The 14,492-nt window shown below is 26.4% G+C and overlaps 1 protein-coding gene and 1 long non-coding RNA gene across 3 annotated transcripts; both read left to right on the top strand.

The window, feature by feature from the left end:
- Positions 1-10: 10 nt before the first annotated feature.
- LOC113561363 (kelch domain-containing protein 10 homolog) lies at positions 11-4,176 on the top strand. 2 transcript variants are annotated; one of them, XM_026967725.1, is made up of 6 exons: positions 11-143; positions 267-594; positions 1,776-1,966; positions 2,035-2,218; positions 2,316-2,653; positions 3,627-4,176. In XM_026967725.1, exons 3-6 carry the CDS (start codon positions 1,793-1,795, stop codon positions 4,140-4,142), a joined length of 1,212 nt encoding a protein of 403 aa, XP_026823526.1. In that variant the 5' UTR covers positions 11-143; positions 267-594; positions 1,776-1,792; the 3' UTR covers positions 4,143-4,176. The 2 variants fall into 2 exon arrangements, with proteins under 2 accessions (XP_026823526.1, XP_026823527.1); XM_026967726.1 differs by lacking the exon at positions 11-143 and having other exon boundaries at positions 164-594.
- A 6,293-nt stretch (positions 4,177-10,469) lies between these two features.
- LOC113550220 lies at positions 10,470-12,015 on the top strand. The gene is made up of 3 exons (XR_003405007.1): positions 10,470-10,570; positions 11,749-11,834; positions 11,923-12,015. It is a non-coding gene; the product is annotated as an uncharacterized LOC113550220 (long non-coding RNA).
- Positions 12,016-14,492: the final 2,477 nt, after the last annotated feature.

The raw sequence follows: 14,492 nt of genomic DNA, 5'->3' as shown, positions 1-14,492 counted from the left end.
ATTTTACTATATATCTGTGGAGTGTGGATTATTATGGATTTGAGAAGATATCATATAAATTAATAATAATAATAACACCTATTTCGGATGTTAATAACAATACTAAGTACTAACTACACAAACCAGTAGAACATCAGGATCAGGTCGTCTAATAATTATTATAATATATTATTATATTTTTAATATTATATTAAGTCCATCTCCATGATTATATATTATTATCATTGTTGAGTGATAATGTGATATTTTCTTATTCCAATTTCCAGCTGTTGCAGGTTTGTGAAAACTGGAAATTCACCAATGTGAATAGTGAAAAAAATTTAGTGAATTCTGGTGTATTGCGGTCCTCGGATTTCAGTAGCAGTTCCACTTGGGTCATCATATGTTAAATAAACCATTTATTTAGTCATGAGTCATCAATCATCAATCGTCACTCATCCGGCCATCGACTGACGCATTCTTCGGATCTTTAATCTGGATTCCGGTTATTGTCTTCGATGGTTTATCGGATATCGAAAAATGTCGTGTCGGCTCATCGCACAATCCCAATCGTTTTACCAATTACATGATATCGCAACTTATTAAATAAACTTAGTAAGAATCGTCTTCAATACGCTTACTTATTCTGTTACTATTCACTTGGTACCATTTTTGTGGTGTTAACTACAAATAACATTATTTTTTGTGACATTCTGGTGACATATTCTGATCTATTTGCTAGATAGTTGTTAGTTATCTTTATTCCATGAACAAAATAATACAGTTGTCTGTGACATTTGTTATACAATGTGTAAAACTTACCCTCACCCCTTTATTTATTGATGTCGAGTAAGATTCTCCAATAAAAAGTACGGGTTCATAATACCAATTACCAAGCACACCACCTCCAATTTTCTTCAATATTGAAATTAATTACTCAGTCTGATTTTTAGAATTTTTAAATATACTTAAAAATCATATTTTAAAATTATTAATATTTTTTTTACTACTTAGGAATGTCCTGTGATGATAAAAACTTTAATTTTCCAAATGAGAACTCCACTTTTCAACATTGTAACTCTAAACTATTTAGTGAATAAATCTTTTGAAAATGTTGAAGTATCTTAATAAAAACTAGTAGTAGGTATTATTATAGGAAAAAATTGGGGTGTGTATACTTGGTGAATCACTAATTTTTTTTTTTAAGCAATATCTGTGTTATTATTTAATTCTGTATGCTATGTGCAGTATAATATCAATTGTATTTTTAAGGTATAATTAAAATTAATGCTGTAACACATAGCTCCTATAGCACAATTGACTTGTTATATTAGATATGATACTCACTTAATTATCATATTATTTTATAATGATATTATTAAATCTAAACGGTAGTCTTAAGGTATTAATATGGTTACAATAAACATAAAGGTAAGCATTTAAACTGTTTTAGGTGCTTCAACTGAAATTATTGCTATCTTTTATTTCCTGGACTTTTTTATTTAACTTGCTAATATATTTGTAATCTTTTAAATTTTAATGCCATATTTTTTACTATATTCAATAAGTTTTTTTATAAGATAGTTGCTTATAATAATTATTCATTATGAGTTTTATTCAATTTATGATCAGAGAATTTGATAACATAAAACTATCAAAGTATGATCTAAATTTTTTTTAATAAAATAAAAATCTAACAGCATTTACTAATAATTAATGAATAGTAAATGATAATTACCAAATTGAATTTTAGTTTGTTCTACATTTAATGCATCTCTTTCATAATTATTCTACAGAGACTTTAGATCATAACATGGCGACATCAATGGAATACAGATTCAAGCATTTAGTGTTTGATATACACCCAAAGAACCCGCCAGAATGGGACCGTCCTCTTTGTGTAATTGATCAGGGGATCGCATGTAATGATGACTACTTGTTTAAATACAATCGCTATCGAAAGCATTCTACAAAGAATAAGTCTAAGGTTTTTATTTTAAATTGTTGGATTACCACTGCTATATAATAAGTGAACAATATTTTCTTACATTTTAGGAACTTGCTAATGAAACTCTAAAGAGATATAATTTTATCGCCGATCGTTGGGAAAAAATAAAATGCAAGAATTTGCCTACATATTTTAAGTTAACTTCAATTTTGTTGTCTGGCAATTTAATTATTATTCATGGTGGAAAAGACTTTGAGTATATTAACAAATACACTTTTCAACTTTTCATTGGTATTTATTATTAATTTGTTAATAAACATTTTAAATTTTAATATTACTATAAATAAAATATGAATTTATGTTTCATCCAATAATATTTTGTACTTAGGAAATTTGGTAAAAAAAAATCAAAACAACTGTGTAGAATTTGAAGAGATTTGTTCTACAGATGGAATACCCATTACTGAATATGGTCAACCAGTTCTTATAGACGGACAATTTGTATATTCTCTCAATGGAACATCTGAATATCAAAATGAAATGGATGTTTATAGGCTTGATTTGTGTACTAAAAAATGGCAATTATTATGTCAAGCTCGTGGTCAACACCCAAGAACTGATGAAAGTCTTAGACGTGAAGTGGCCTATTATGACAATCATTTGTACATGTTTGGTGGCGCTCATGTGGTGATTCTACTTAAGAATATGTTTTTAGACACATTTGAAGTAAGTCTTACTTGAGTAATCTATTTCAAAAATGGCTAAAATGTATTATGAATCAAAAAATTAATATTAATATTATAATTTTAGTTTTGTCATAAAAAATTGTTTTAAATTTAGCTAAAAATTTCAAAAACGTATTATCTTCTATTGGTTCTGACAAGAATTTATTACCAAAAGTTTTCAGTGATAATCTATTGTCTATTGACTATTGAATCCAAATTTATCATCTATGTATGTGTTTTCATATAATATATTATATTTTATAATAAATTCTTAATTGTTTAATATTAAAGTGTAACCATTTTAGTTTACGTATGTACAATATGTTTGTTGGAATTCTCATTCAAAAAACTTAATTTCAAAACAAATTATATTATTTATACTTCATGAGATCTAAAACTAGTCATCTGAAATCATTTTTCTTTTATAGTTATGTTTGATTTAAAGTTTAAAAAATTAAAATATATAAAAATATAATATAATATATATTTTTATTAAAATATAAAGTAATAAGCAATTGTATGTTGTATCCAAAATTGTGTTAGGTATTTATTTGTTATTTCTCATTTTCCTAAAATTTCTGAAAATGTAATTATAGAAACTTCATTATTATAAAGATCATACTAAAATAGTAATGGTACTATAATAGTTAGTTTAAGTTATCATCTGGGTCAGGTGTATAAAAATTACATTAATTACATTACATTATTACATTACCACCCAAAAATTATTAGGTTCATGTGATACTGGCTTTAGATTAGATTTGTATGAGTATTATACATTTATATCCATTACCCATTATATTGACCATATTATGGGTGGTGGACGGTGGTACAAAAACATTTTCAAACTTTAGGTAGAGCAATTATAAACCAGTACCAAAGTAATTTTTGCTTAAATTAGATATTTATACAGTTTTAATAAATTAATGATATTCAGTTTTTTATATAACTTTTAAAATATTTTATTTTTCAAGGAAATTCAAGTGTTTGACATATCAACTAATAAATGGGAATATTTTAAAACTTTGCCTGATCTCCAGAATTCATCGTCATCTTATCCTGCAAACCGCTGTTATTATGGATGGGCACAATGTGCAACCCAACCAGAATATGTATATATGAGTGGTGGCTCTGATAACGTTAACTTTTTCTCAGATATTTGGTGTCTGAATCTTACTACTCTTCAGTGGTGTAATCTTACGCCATGTAAACTACCAAAATCCATGTTTCTTCATTCATCTACTGTTGTACCTTCCGGTCGTATCTACTACTATAATGGAATAGTTAGTACCGAATCAGTTGATATACATCAGAAAGATGACATACTGTGTGCATGGGTTAGAATCCCAAAATTAAAGGCTATGTGTTGGGATGCTATGTTATACTATTTCAAAAATCAAATGTTAAAATCATCTCTAGAAGACTTACAGAATTTGGGGTTACCATTGGAGTATTATGAAAGCATAATTAAAGCCAAAACTTTAGTATAAATATAATGAATATTTTATGTATTTTATTCATATTTCATCCTATTTTAAATGTAATTTAATAATTTATTATTTTTAACATTAATAATGTATTTATACATATTTATTTATATTTGTATTACTATTTATGTACAGATATTTTAAATTAAATATTTGCATTCATCATGTAATGTTTATTTATTATTATAGGTAATATAATTGTCAGGTGTTTATATTTATGGTTTGTACAAATTCACATTTCATAAAATAACTATACATATTAAGCTATTTTAAAAAATTGCCAATGCCAATGAGCTATAAACATTTTTTAGCATACTATCTATATTCTGTGTTAAAATTTTCCTATTGTTTACCATTGAAAAAACAACCTTAGGGAGAGTAGAACCTTCAACCTTAACACTAATTAATACATTTTATAATTTATTGCATCATTGGCCACCCATCTCTCAATTAGAACAAAAAGTTGTAGTTGTTGTTGTTATGGAATTCAACGAATTTAAAAACAACTTTTATTTAAAAAAAAAAAAAAAAACAAGCTCATAAAGTATACAAAACTTAATCAATATATTATTGATTATTTAATTTGTTACGAGCGTACGGCAAATTCGAGTTAAAACGTCGTTTTAAAAGGAAATTATTATTAAAATATATTAGCATTCTTTACTAGAGTAGTTGAGCACAAAACTCTATTACAACCATAATCTTCAATTGATTATCCCATTCTCGATTTTTGAAAAAAATTATCTCAGTGAAAGGCGTTTGGGGATCAAGTAGCAATCGGCCACGTTGTTTTCTTCTGTCTGTGTTAAATTATATATTATACGGTTATTCCTATAACTGAATTACCTAACTAACAAGGCGCTGAGTGTTATTGGTTTCATTAGGCGACAATCTTCAATTCTCACATATGCCATTTCTCGTTATGATTAGATCATAATTAGAATGACTAGTCATTTTTCTCCAATATGGAATTCAGAATGTAATAAATATATTTGTAAATAAGATTGGCGTTAATTTATATAAATAAAATCTAGTATTACTTAGTTCTTAATAGTTAATGTAGGTACTCTAGAGAAACTTTTACTAGAGCGTTTAGAGCTGAGTTCCTAAAATTAACAGAAGTATATAGCATCATTAAATCAATTAGGTACATACAATAATACGAATAATATGATATAAATTATATGTAATTAATATCTAATAATAACAAAAAACTTGATAAATTACCATTTAAAGTATTAGTCACATGTTTCCAATTTTTACGATACCTACACCTTTTACTAAACCCATACTATTATATTGTAAAAGTTAAAAATTTGTCTATCTCTGATACAGTGTAAGAGTGATTCTGGTGACAGTATGATACCAAATAGTGGAATACAAGAAGATTTAGAGTTCAAATCCTGACTCAGAATACTGGATACCTACTTTGTTATATTGAGTAAAATATATTGACTACCTAATAACAATTACATTGAAATAAAATGTTAATATATTTTACTTTACCAATAACCTGATACAGACTCGTCCACGGTGGGGGGGGGGGGTGTTTTGGGTGTTCAACACCCCCGAAGTACTTGGGTTTTTATATGGTTATTTACTTTAATCAATTTTAAAGTTAATTTTGTTATATTAATGTTTATATTTAAAAAAAGTATTTTAAGTATAGGTACCTAATTTTTATAAATTTTTTTTGTATATTAAAAAAAGTTCCACTTTTCAATAATTAATTTTAAAAAACACCACCCAAGACTTTTTTCTAACCTAACCTTGGTAGTTATAATTATTGTACAAAATATATAATTTTACCTAGGTATATATAACACAGATTACAGAATGGATTTAAGATGACAAATCACACATATTTCAAGTCGTCTAGAATAAATTAATGTATGTATATTATAAATTATAATAGTAAAAAACAAAATAAAATACTGTAAAGGTATTAATAATAATTAATATAATTAAATATTAATATAAATTTAATTTTACATAATTACAATATATTTTTTTTTCATAGTAAAACAAAGAATAAGTATGGATTTCACACAAAGGACAATAAATATAAAGCTAATTCTAAAAGTCAAAATTCAAAAAGTTCATATATTCAGTATATATTTTATAGTTAAATGCATAAATTGTATTATATCTGCGGACCTCCGAGTCATAAACACGAATTAAAGATAGTGATATCCATGACAAAATAAATTATTTAGTCATGGTAATATCCATGAATTACAATTTATCTTTAATCGTAATCAAAACGGTGGTCACGGAAACGACAGATTTATTTTAACGCCTCATGCCCTCATTAGGTAATAGGAGTCCAAATTCCAAATATCAAATATTAAATAATATATACCTAACCTTACATCTATCATCATAGACCCGCGGCTCAACCTAAAATCTTAATTACCTACTATAAATATCTGCAAATCTGTGATTATATACCATTAGGCATTTACGGTTACGTACCACCTAGATCCCGCGGCAAGTAAATACACGTACGTCAACTGGATCCCTTTGGACATTTGGAACCTCGAAGACACTTTAGATTCCATATTAACTATAACATCCCACATCATTTAACCCAGATATCGGCGATAATTTAAAAACTTGTCTAAAAAAATACTTAAATAACAATTTAAATTTTAAAAATATTATGAAGTATAAGTAAGTTACATGGCGTTAGTAAAATTTCTAATTCCATTAATTATGATATTAGATTCGATGTTTTAAATAAGTAGTAACGTTTCATTAATCATTTTATTCTAATATACACGATATATGAATTATCGATTATGTTAATGTAGAATTTATATTATATAATTTTTAAAAGAACTTGCTCAAATACCTATTTATTATAATAGGTAAGTACATTAAAACCTATAGTATACAGGGTGACTATACTTATTTACAAGCATTGTATGGCCACTTATTCCTTTAATGTTAAATTTATGTTGGACTTTCAAATTTTAGAGTTAACTTTGCCTAAAGGCCATATTTTTAAATTCAAATTCACAGAAGTTGTACATTGATTAAGCTATGTCATGTAACGGTATAGACTTATTTTTTCAAATGAGAAATAACCTTTTATTGCGAATAATTAAGCAAATTATTTTTTTGAAAATATTTATCAAACTACATCCACATAATAATCCTGAAAAATGGTTTTAAAAAACTTAAAAATAGAGATAACTATGTAAGTAATATTTAATCTAGTTATTACAATAAAACAGTTTTTACAAAGTATTAAATATAATATATATTACATTATATATTGATGAATTTATACTACCTAATCAACATACTTTTTAAATTAGCATAGCCCCCATATTTTCCAAAACTATATACAGTAGAACATCGATTATTCACATTAATTGGGATCGAGTGGGTGCGGATAATCAAATGAGCATTAAAAATAAAGTTAAAAACTAATTTACTGTATGTAAAACGTACCTATAAAACCTATAATACATTAGAGTGAGCTGTAGGCCCCTAGTAGATAATAAAATAATCTCGTATTTCATATAACACGACAAAACGAACATAGCTAACGATAGAACTAAATTAAATTAAACTAAAAATAAATTTGTACAACAACTTTGTGGTGCGGATAAGGTTAAATAACTTAAAAACTACTCGTTTAAATATTAGTTTGGATATAACTTTGAATTTTCAAAAAAATCATCAATTTGACTATTTAACAATTATTTGGAATATCGAATATAGGATAGTAAACACTGAGATCTGACGCACAGTTCGCAAATGTCGATGGCAATATTGTCACTAACACTATTGATAAAAATATGTTTCTTAAATACAATGCTTAAGCGTTGAGCCCAATAGCATTCAAAAGCAAACAGAGAGTGAATCTGCCCCTACATCATTATTCTACACACATAAATGATAGATAAGTGAAAATTTATCTATGATACAATTTAAAATAATAAATTAATAACACATTAATAATTAACATATAATAACAATAATCAAACAAATATAAAAAGAAAACAGTTAATCAGTTATACCTATTAACAATTAAATCAAAGCTATAATGCTCAAATATGGCTGATGCTAATTTAGTTATGTTTAAAATTTGAATACAATAGTATTTATCATAACTATACAAACTATATAAGAATACTAAATAAAATAAATATTGTTTAAATTCAAAATTTTTAGTTAAGAACTATATAATTTATAATGGTAGTTTTTCCTATGTATCATCTAAACATAATAATCACAAATAGATAAAATAGTCTTAACATTTATTGAATAATTCACGCAAAATATACGATGAATTAAATTTACAAAATACAATACGGTTGTTAGTTGTCATTGTAAACTGTTGCGTAATGAAGAGTATTAATTTAATTTTCAAGGACTTTGACCCATTTATCAATTTTTGGTACTAAAAACATTAATAAAGCACGCAAATATAATTGTCTATAAAGAGCTCAAAATGAATTACAATTTTTTTTAAATTATACCATTTGTAGAAAAAATGATAATATAAATACTTAGTAAACATTATAAATTTTAAGGCTATTCGTTTTTGAATTTTACTAAAATAAAAAATCACTTTTGTTGAAAACTGATTAGCGTAAAAGATTAAGAACATAATGATTTTAGAGGAATTGTAACCTATGGGTAATAAAATCCAAATGTGTACAATCACATATTCACATGCAAACATTTGTATTTCATTATAAGACACAAATATATACGTAAGCAATGCGTCAGTAAATTAGTAAAATATGAAGTTTCAAATTTACATGAAATAAAAAAAAAAAATCATTAACAAAATACACAATAATTAGTAAATAAAAATATGTGTAAATTCAATGTTTTAAGTAAAGTAATAGATACATACAATATTTCTGGCAATATTAAATTTGACCCGCTTTTGTTAGTGTCTTTGTAAAATAAGAACTAATATAATAACTACTTGGAATCTTTTTATAACAAGACAAAGAATATTTTTTTTCAAAACTATTTTATTGTCATACTTTATAAAACGTCAATATTTCTCGTTTCTTGATATAAATAATTATATAATTGGTATTTAATAAAAAAATGTATGCAATTTGTAACTTTCCACACCACCTTCATTATTAAACGACGTACGTTCTCCGTATTGTTTAATAACTTTATGAGGTATTACACAAGGCGCGTTTTTTTTATTGTGGTGTCCCCAGTAGGCCTAATCCACATCGTAAGTGAGAACGCATCATATGCAGGGGAGTATTTAGGTAGGGGCTTTGGGTACCGTCACAACAAATGTGTGCCATAGAGGCATAGAATACTATAGTATTTATATAACATGGTGTTCTATGGTATTAAAAGTTTCACCATTGCGCGGTGTAGAAGTTTTTAGTTTTTTTTTTCTAGGGGAGAGGCGCAAAATATGTGTTGCTCTTATTCTAAAATTCCTAAATACGCCACTGATCATATGAATGCATTCAAATAATAAAAAAAATAAACAATAACTTAAACTATGTAAATATCAATAATACTATACAATTTTTTTCAATAAGGATACCTAGGAATAAAAATATGATTTTCGCTATTGTACATGTTACAAAAACGGGTAATGTGTATAATATGTGTGTTGCCGGCCGGCGATAGTCAATGTGTTGGATGAATGGATGAGAGACGAGCGCTGACGCGTAAGGGGACAACTAAATAAAAATTATTATAATATACTAATATAATAACCTAACCTAACCTATACTATATTACAAACACATCCTGGCAACACTTGATAATAAGATGAGCTGCCAATCTTCCTCCGGGTTGAAACGAAGTAGAGTGCCGACACATTTCCCATCAGCTTTGTGACAAATTCTTCTTCACTGATAAATATAAATATTATATATTTATATATAGTATACTGTACCTACTACGATTCTAAAAATTATTATATAATAGTATAATACAAACAAATCCTTTCGATAGTTGATTATCAGCTGAATTTCTTTTTGCTGCTGCCAAACGTCCTCCGGGTTGAAACGAAGCAGAGTGCCGACACATTTCCCATCAGCTTTGTGACAAATTCTTCTTCACTAATAAATATAAATATTATATATTTATATACAGTATACTGTACCTACTATGATTCTAAAAATTATTAAATAATACAAACAAATCCTTTCGACAGTTGATTATCAGCTGAATTTCATTTTGCTGCTGCCAGACGTCCTCCGTGTTGAAATACAGCCGACACATTTTCCATCAACTTTGTGACAAATTCTTCTTCACTAATAAATATTATATACATTATACTGTAACTACTACGATTCTAAAAATTATAATATAATACAAACAAATACTTTTGACAGTTGATATTAAGATGAGCTATTATTGATGCTGCCAATCTTCCTCCGGTTGAAACGAAGCCGAGTGCCGACACATTTTCCATAAGCTCGGTGAGTAGTCCATGATCCAGCAAAATGTATGGTTCCTATAAAACTACAAACTAATGTGCAGATTAAATGCAATTTAAATGATAGAAAAAAACAATTTTAATATATTAATATATTTGTTGGTGTTCTTTTATTTTTGGATTTAAATTAATTTTAAATTTTTTATTCATAATTTATCAGTTAAAAATGTAAACAAGAACTAAGAAGATTATAGTATATTGCAGTTTAACTTTCTGTTCGGTGGCCACCTTTTAAATCCCTCGCTCTCTTTTATAAGAAAGTTAAACAGCACAATAACTATAAAATATATAAATTTAAACATACACAAAGATGAATTAGCTATGTAATGAAAAAAAAAATTGGTAATTTATCAACGTGTTATTAAAATAAAAAGAACACCTAAAACCGTAGTACAGTATATTATCTGAAAAAAAAACCCATTAAAGTTAAATATAATTTAAGTAAATATTCATAATATACTGTACTACTGTTCAAAAAATTATAGTATTAAACAAACACAGCCTTGCGACACTTGTTATTCAGATGTTATTGATACTGCCGATCATCCTCCGTGTTGAAATACAGTCCACACATTTTCCATCAACTTTGTGACAAATTCTTCTTTACTAATAAATATTATATATAGTATACTCTACCTACTACGATTCTAAAAATTATAATATAATACAAACAAATCCTTTCGGCAGTTGATATTAAGATGAGCTTCTTATTGATGCTGCCAATCTTGCTCCGGGTTGAAATTATACAAGGATATAGCGTAATTATTTCAGTTTTGTTGTTTTTCCGATATTATGGCAAGATCTGAAATTTTTTGTTTTATTTTACTATTTACTACCCAAAGTACCAAATAGATCATATTTGCTACAAGAATTCATGACAAACAGAAAATAAACTACATAATTAAAATCATTATACATTTTTCGCTACGTCCAAGATCTAAGGTATACTTAACGACTTTGTTTTATTCTTGGCAATTTCATCATTGATGCATGGTCGGTAACCTTTTTGAACTCACAGGCCACATTTACAAATTAAAAACAGTTAGCGGACCAGATAAAAATAAAAATTTTATATTCTTAAATTGTTTACTATGGAAAAAAATATTGTCTAGAACTTTTAAATAATAAAATATAAATAAATAAAAAATTTTAGTGTTTTAGAATTTAAAACGGGTCGTATACAATAACCCGCCGGTTGCCGGTTGCCGACCACTTCATTGGACTGGACGATCGAAAATAAAATATAGGTCTGTCATCGGGGTAACAGCTTGTACAAGTCAATAAATATTTATTTTATGTATAAAAATTAAACTTATTACTACCCTAAAATTATAGGACAATTAACCTACGCAAGTATCCTTCGACGCTATTCGGGGAAATCAAGCTGTGTCATATTAAAGTTCAAACGTGCACAGCCACCGAAGAAACAGCTAGTTTATTTCATCATTCGTCTTCTTTACGCTTCGAAATGGAATGATTGAAATAATTTATAAAAATGAGAGTACTTGTCATGTACTGAAGGCTGTTGTTTGACGACTGTTCAATATAATTATTAGAATTGTTAATCGTCTCCTACAAATGACAACGATTGTCGTTTGCCATGGATGATAAATATTATAATAATGTTTTTTTTTATAAAACTCTTTGTGATTTTATAGGATTTATTATTATATTTCAGCTGTCTTACATACGAAACTTTTGGTATCTAATTTATTTCATACGTAAAATCATAATAATTGTATATTATCCTGAATTTTTTTTTAAATTATAATTTTATAACTGTTAAGTCTGTAATATACTAATATACTAATATGAATATCATGTATTTTTGGCCCCACGTATTTTATGCATTGCACGTTGGGGAATAAAATATGTGCTTACGTCGATTACATCGTCCCGGTAGCCCATTGTTCTTATAAATGAATAGGTATATTTTATTTTAAGTTTAAAATGTAAATTTAATCCTAAAAAAAAATAAGAAAAAAACTTACGTAATCGTCGATTGTTCCCGTGATACCGAGTTGTGTCAGTCTTCAGTTTATAATACGTAATGGTGCACCGCCGCCGAAGAAACTGCAAATTTTCTTCATATTGATCTTCATCGTGATTCTAAATGAGAATAAAAATACATTTTATGAAAATAAACAGCACGAAATGAAAATGAGAGTGCTTGTCATGATGTACTTCAGTATTGTTCATTAAGACTATTATAGAATTGTTAATCGTTTCTGACGAATGTCGATTGTCATATGCCACGGATGACGAATATTATAATATGATAAATCTATATAGAACTCTTTGTGATATTATACCATCTATTTTTCTATTTTAGCTGTTTGACATACGTAATTGTGTCTGAAGACCCCTATCATAATAGAAAAAAATTCATACATTTCGTTTATTGTTGTTTCTTGTAACAAATAATATCTAGTCACTAATCAATGCTTTGGGGAATCAATTTACTTTTTAAACTTAAAATAAAATATCTTCCTTTTTGATGAAAAATTCGCTACCCGGATGATGTAAGCGATGCTGTAGGCGCATATTTTATTAATTTATATATAAATTATAAAATACTGAACTTCAAACAATCATAATTTAAGTTTCCAGTGAGCATTTTATTTTTGTTTTTGCATTAAAAATGCTAATGAGAATTCCTATAGAACATTTTAAAATTGTAAATATAAAAAGAAAATATTTATATGAATACTAATGAAAAAAATAATTTGAACATTTTAAAAATGTTAAAAATTTGTAATAATTAAAAAATAAAGAACATTGTATAAATATATTTTGAAATATTTTTAAAATAATAACATAAATTAGAAGTACTCCGTTAAAGATTATTTGTTTTTAAACTATATAGTATTATAGTCTATAACACAATATAAAAATTGCTTTACAAGAATTAGTTTTTTTTTTTTGGGATGAAAAATTAATACTCAATAAGTCATAAAATATTGAACTTCAGTCATAAAAAATAATGTGACTTTCCAGTAAACCATTTATATTTGTTGTATTTAAAAAATTACTATATTAAATTTGTAGATAAAAAGACATATTATATAAATATCTAATGAAAAAATTATTTGAAAATTGTATAGATTTAGACAAAATTTATCATTATTTTGATTTTAAACGTTTATTAAAATATATCGTGACTTTACATTTTTTATTACAGTAATTTAGTAACTGATGAGGAACACTGTATTACATTTTAAATCATATTTGCTATCAATAATTTTTATCGATTTAAAAAAAATAAAAATAAAAATTTTATTTATTTAAAATTGTTAAAATGTTTTTATAATTATATAATATATAGGTTAGAAAGTTGGTAAAATTTTCAACATTCTATGATTAGCATTTTTGAATTAAAACTTAGTAAATTAATTAATTTTGTCGAAATTATAAAAATACATATTCACAAATCAAAAACAATTTGCGGACTAAATAAAAATAAAAATTTTATATTCTTAGATTATTTACTACGAAAAAAATATTATCTTGAACTTTAAAATTATAAAATATTTAAAAAAAGATTTCATCGTTTAAGAATTTAAAACGGGTTGTATACAATAACCCGCTGGTTGCCAACCAACTGCATTGGACGATCAGAAATAAAATACAGGTCTAAGTAATCGGGGTGGCAGCTTGTACAAGTTAATAAATATTTATTCAAAGTATAAAAATTAAATTTATTACTACCTTAAAAGTATAGGACAATTAACCTACGCAAGTATCCTTCGACGCTTTTCGGCGAAATCAAGCTGTGTCATATTAAAGTTCAAACGTGCACAGCCACCGAAGAAACAGCTAGTTTATTTCTTCATTCGTCTTCTTTACGCTTCGAAATGGAATGATTGAAATAATTTATAAAAATGAGAGTACTTGTCGTGTACTGA

This window comes from Rhopalosiphum maidis, chromosome 4, assembly GCF_003676215.2.
Source record: "Rhopalosiphum maidis isolate BTI-1 chromosome 4, ASM367621v3, whole genome shotgun sequence".
Taxonomy (NCBI): domain Eukaryota; kingdom Metazoa; phylum Arthropoda; class Insecta; order Hemiptera; family Aphididae; genus Rhopalosiphum; species Rhopalosiphum maidis.
This window is presented reverse-complemented; position numbering and strand designations above follow the sequence as displayed.

What these genes read in the sequence shown, in the direction of transcription:
- LOC113561363 (XM_026967725.1), top strand. Translation starts at nt 1,793, where the DNA reads ATGGCGACATCAATGGAATACAGATTCAAGCATTTAGTGTTTGATATA. An exon ending in CTACAAAGAATAAGTCTAAG is followed by an intron (nt 1,967 to 2,034) that starts GTTTTTATTTTA and finishes CTTACATTTTAG; the next exon opens with GAACTTGCTAATGAAACTCT. An exon ending in CACTTTTCAACTTTTCATTG is followed by an intron (nt 2,219 to 2,315) that starts GTATTTATTATT and finishes TTTTGTACTTAG; the next exon opens with GAAATTTGGTAAAAAAAAAT.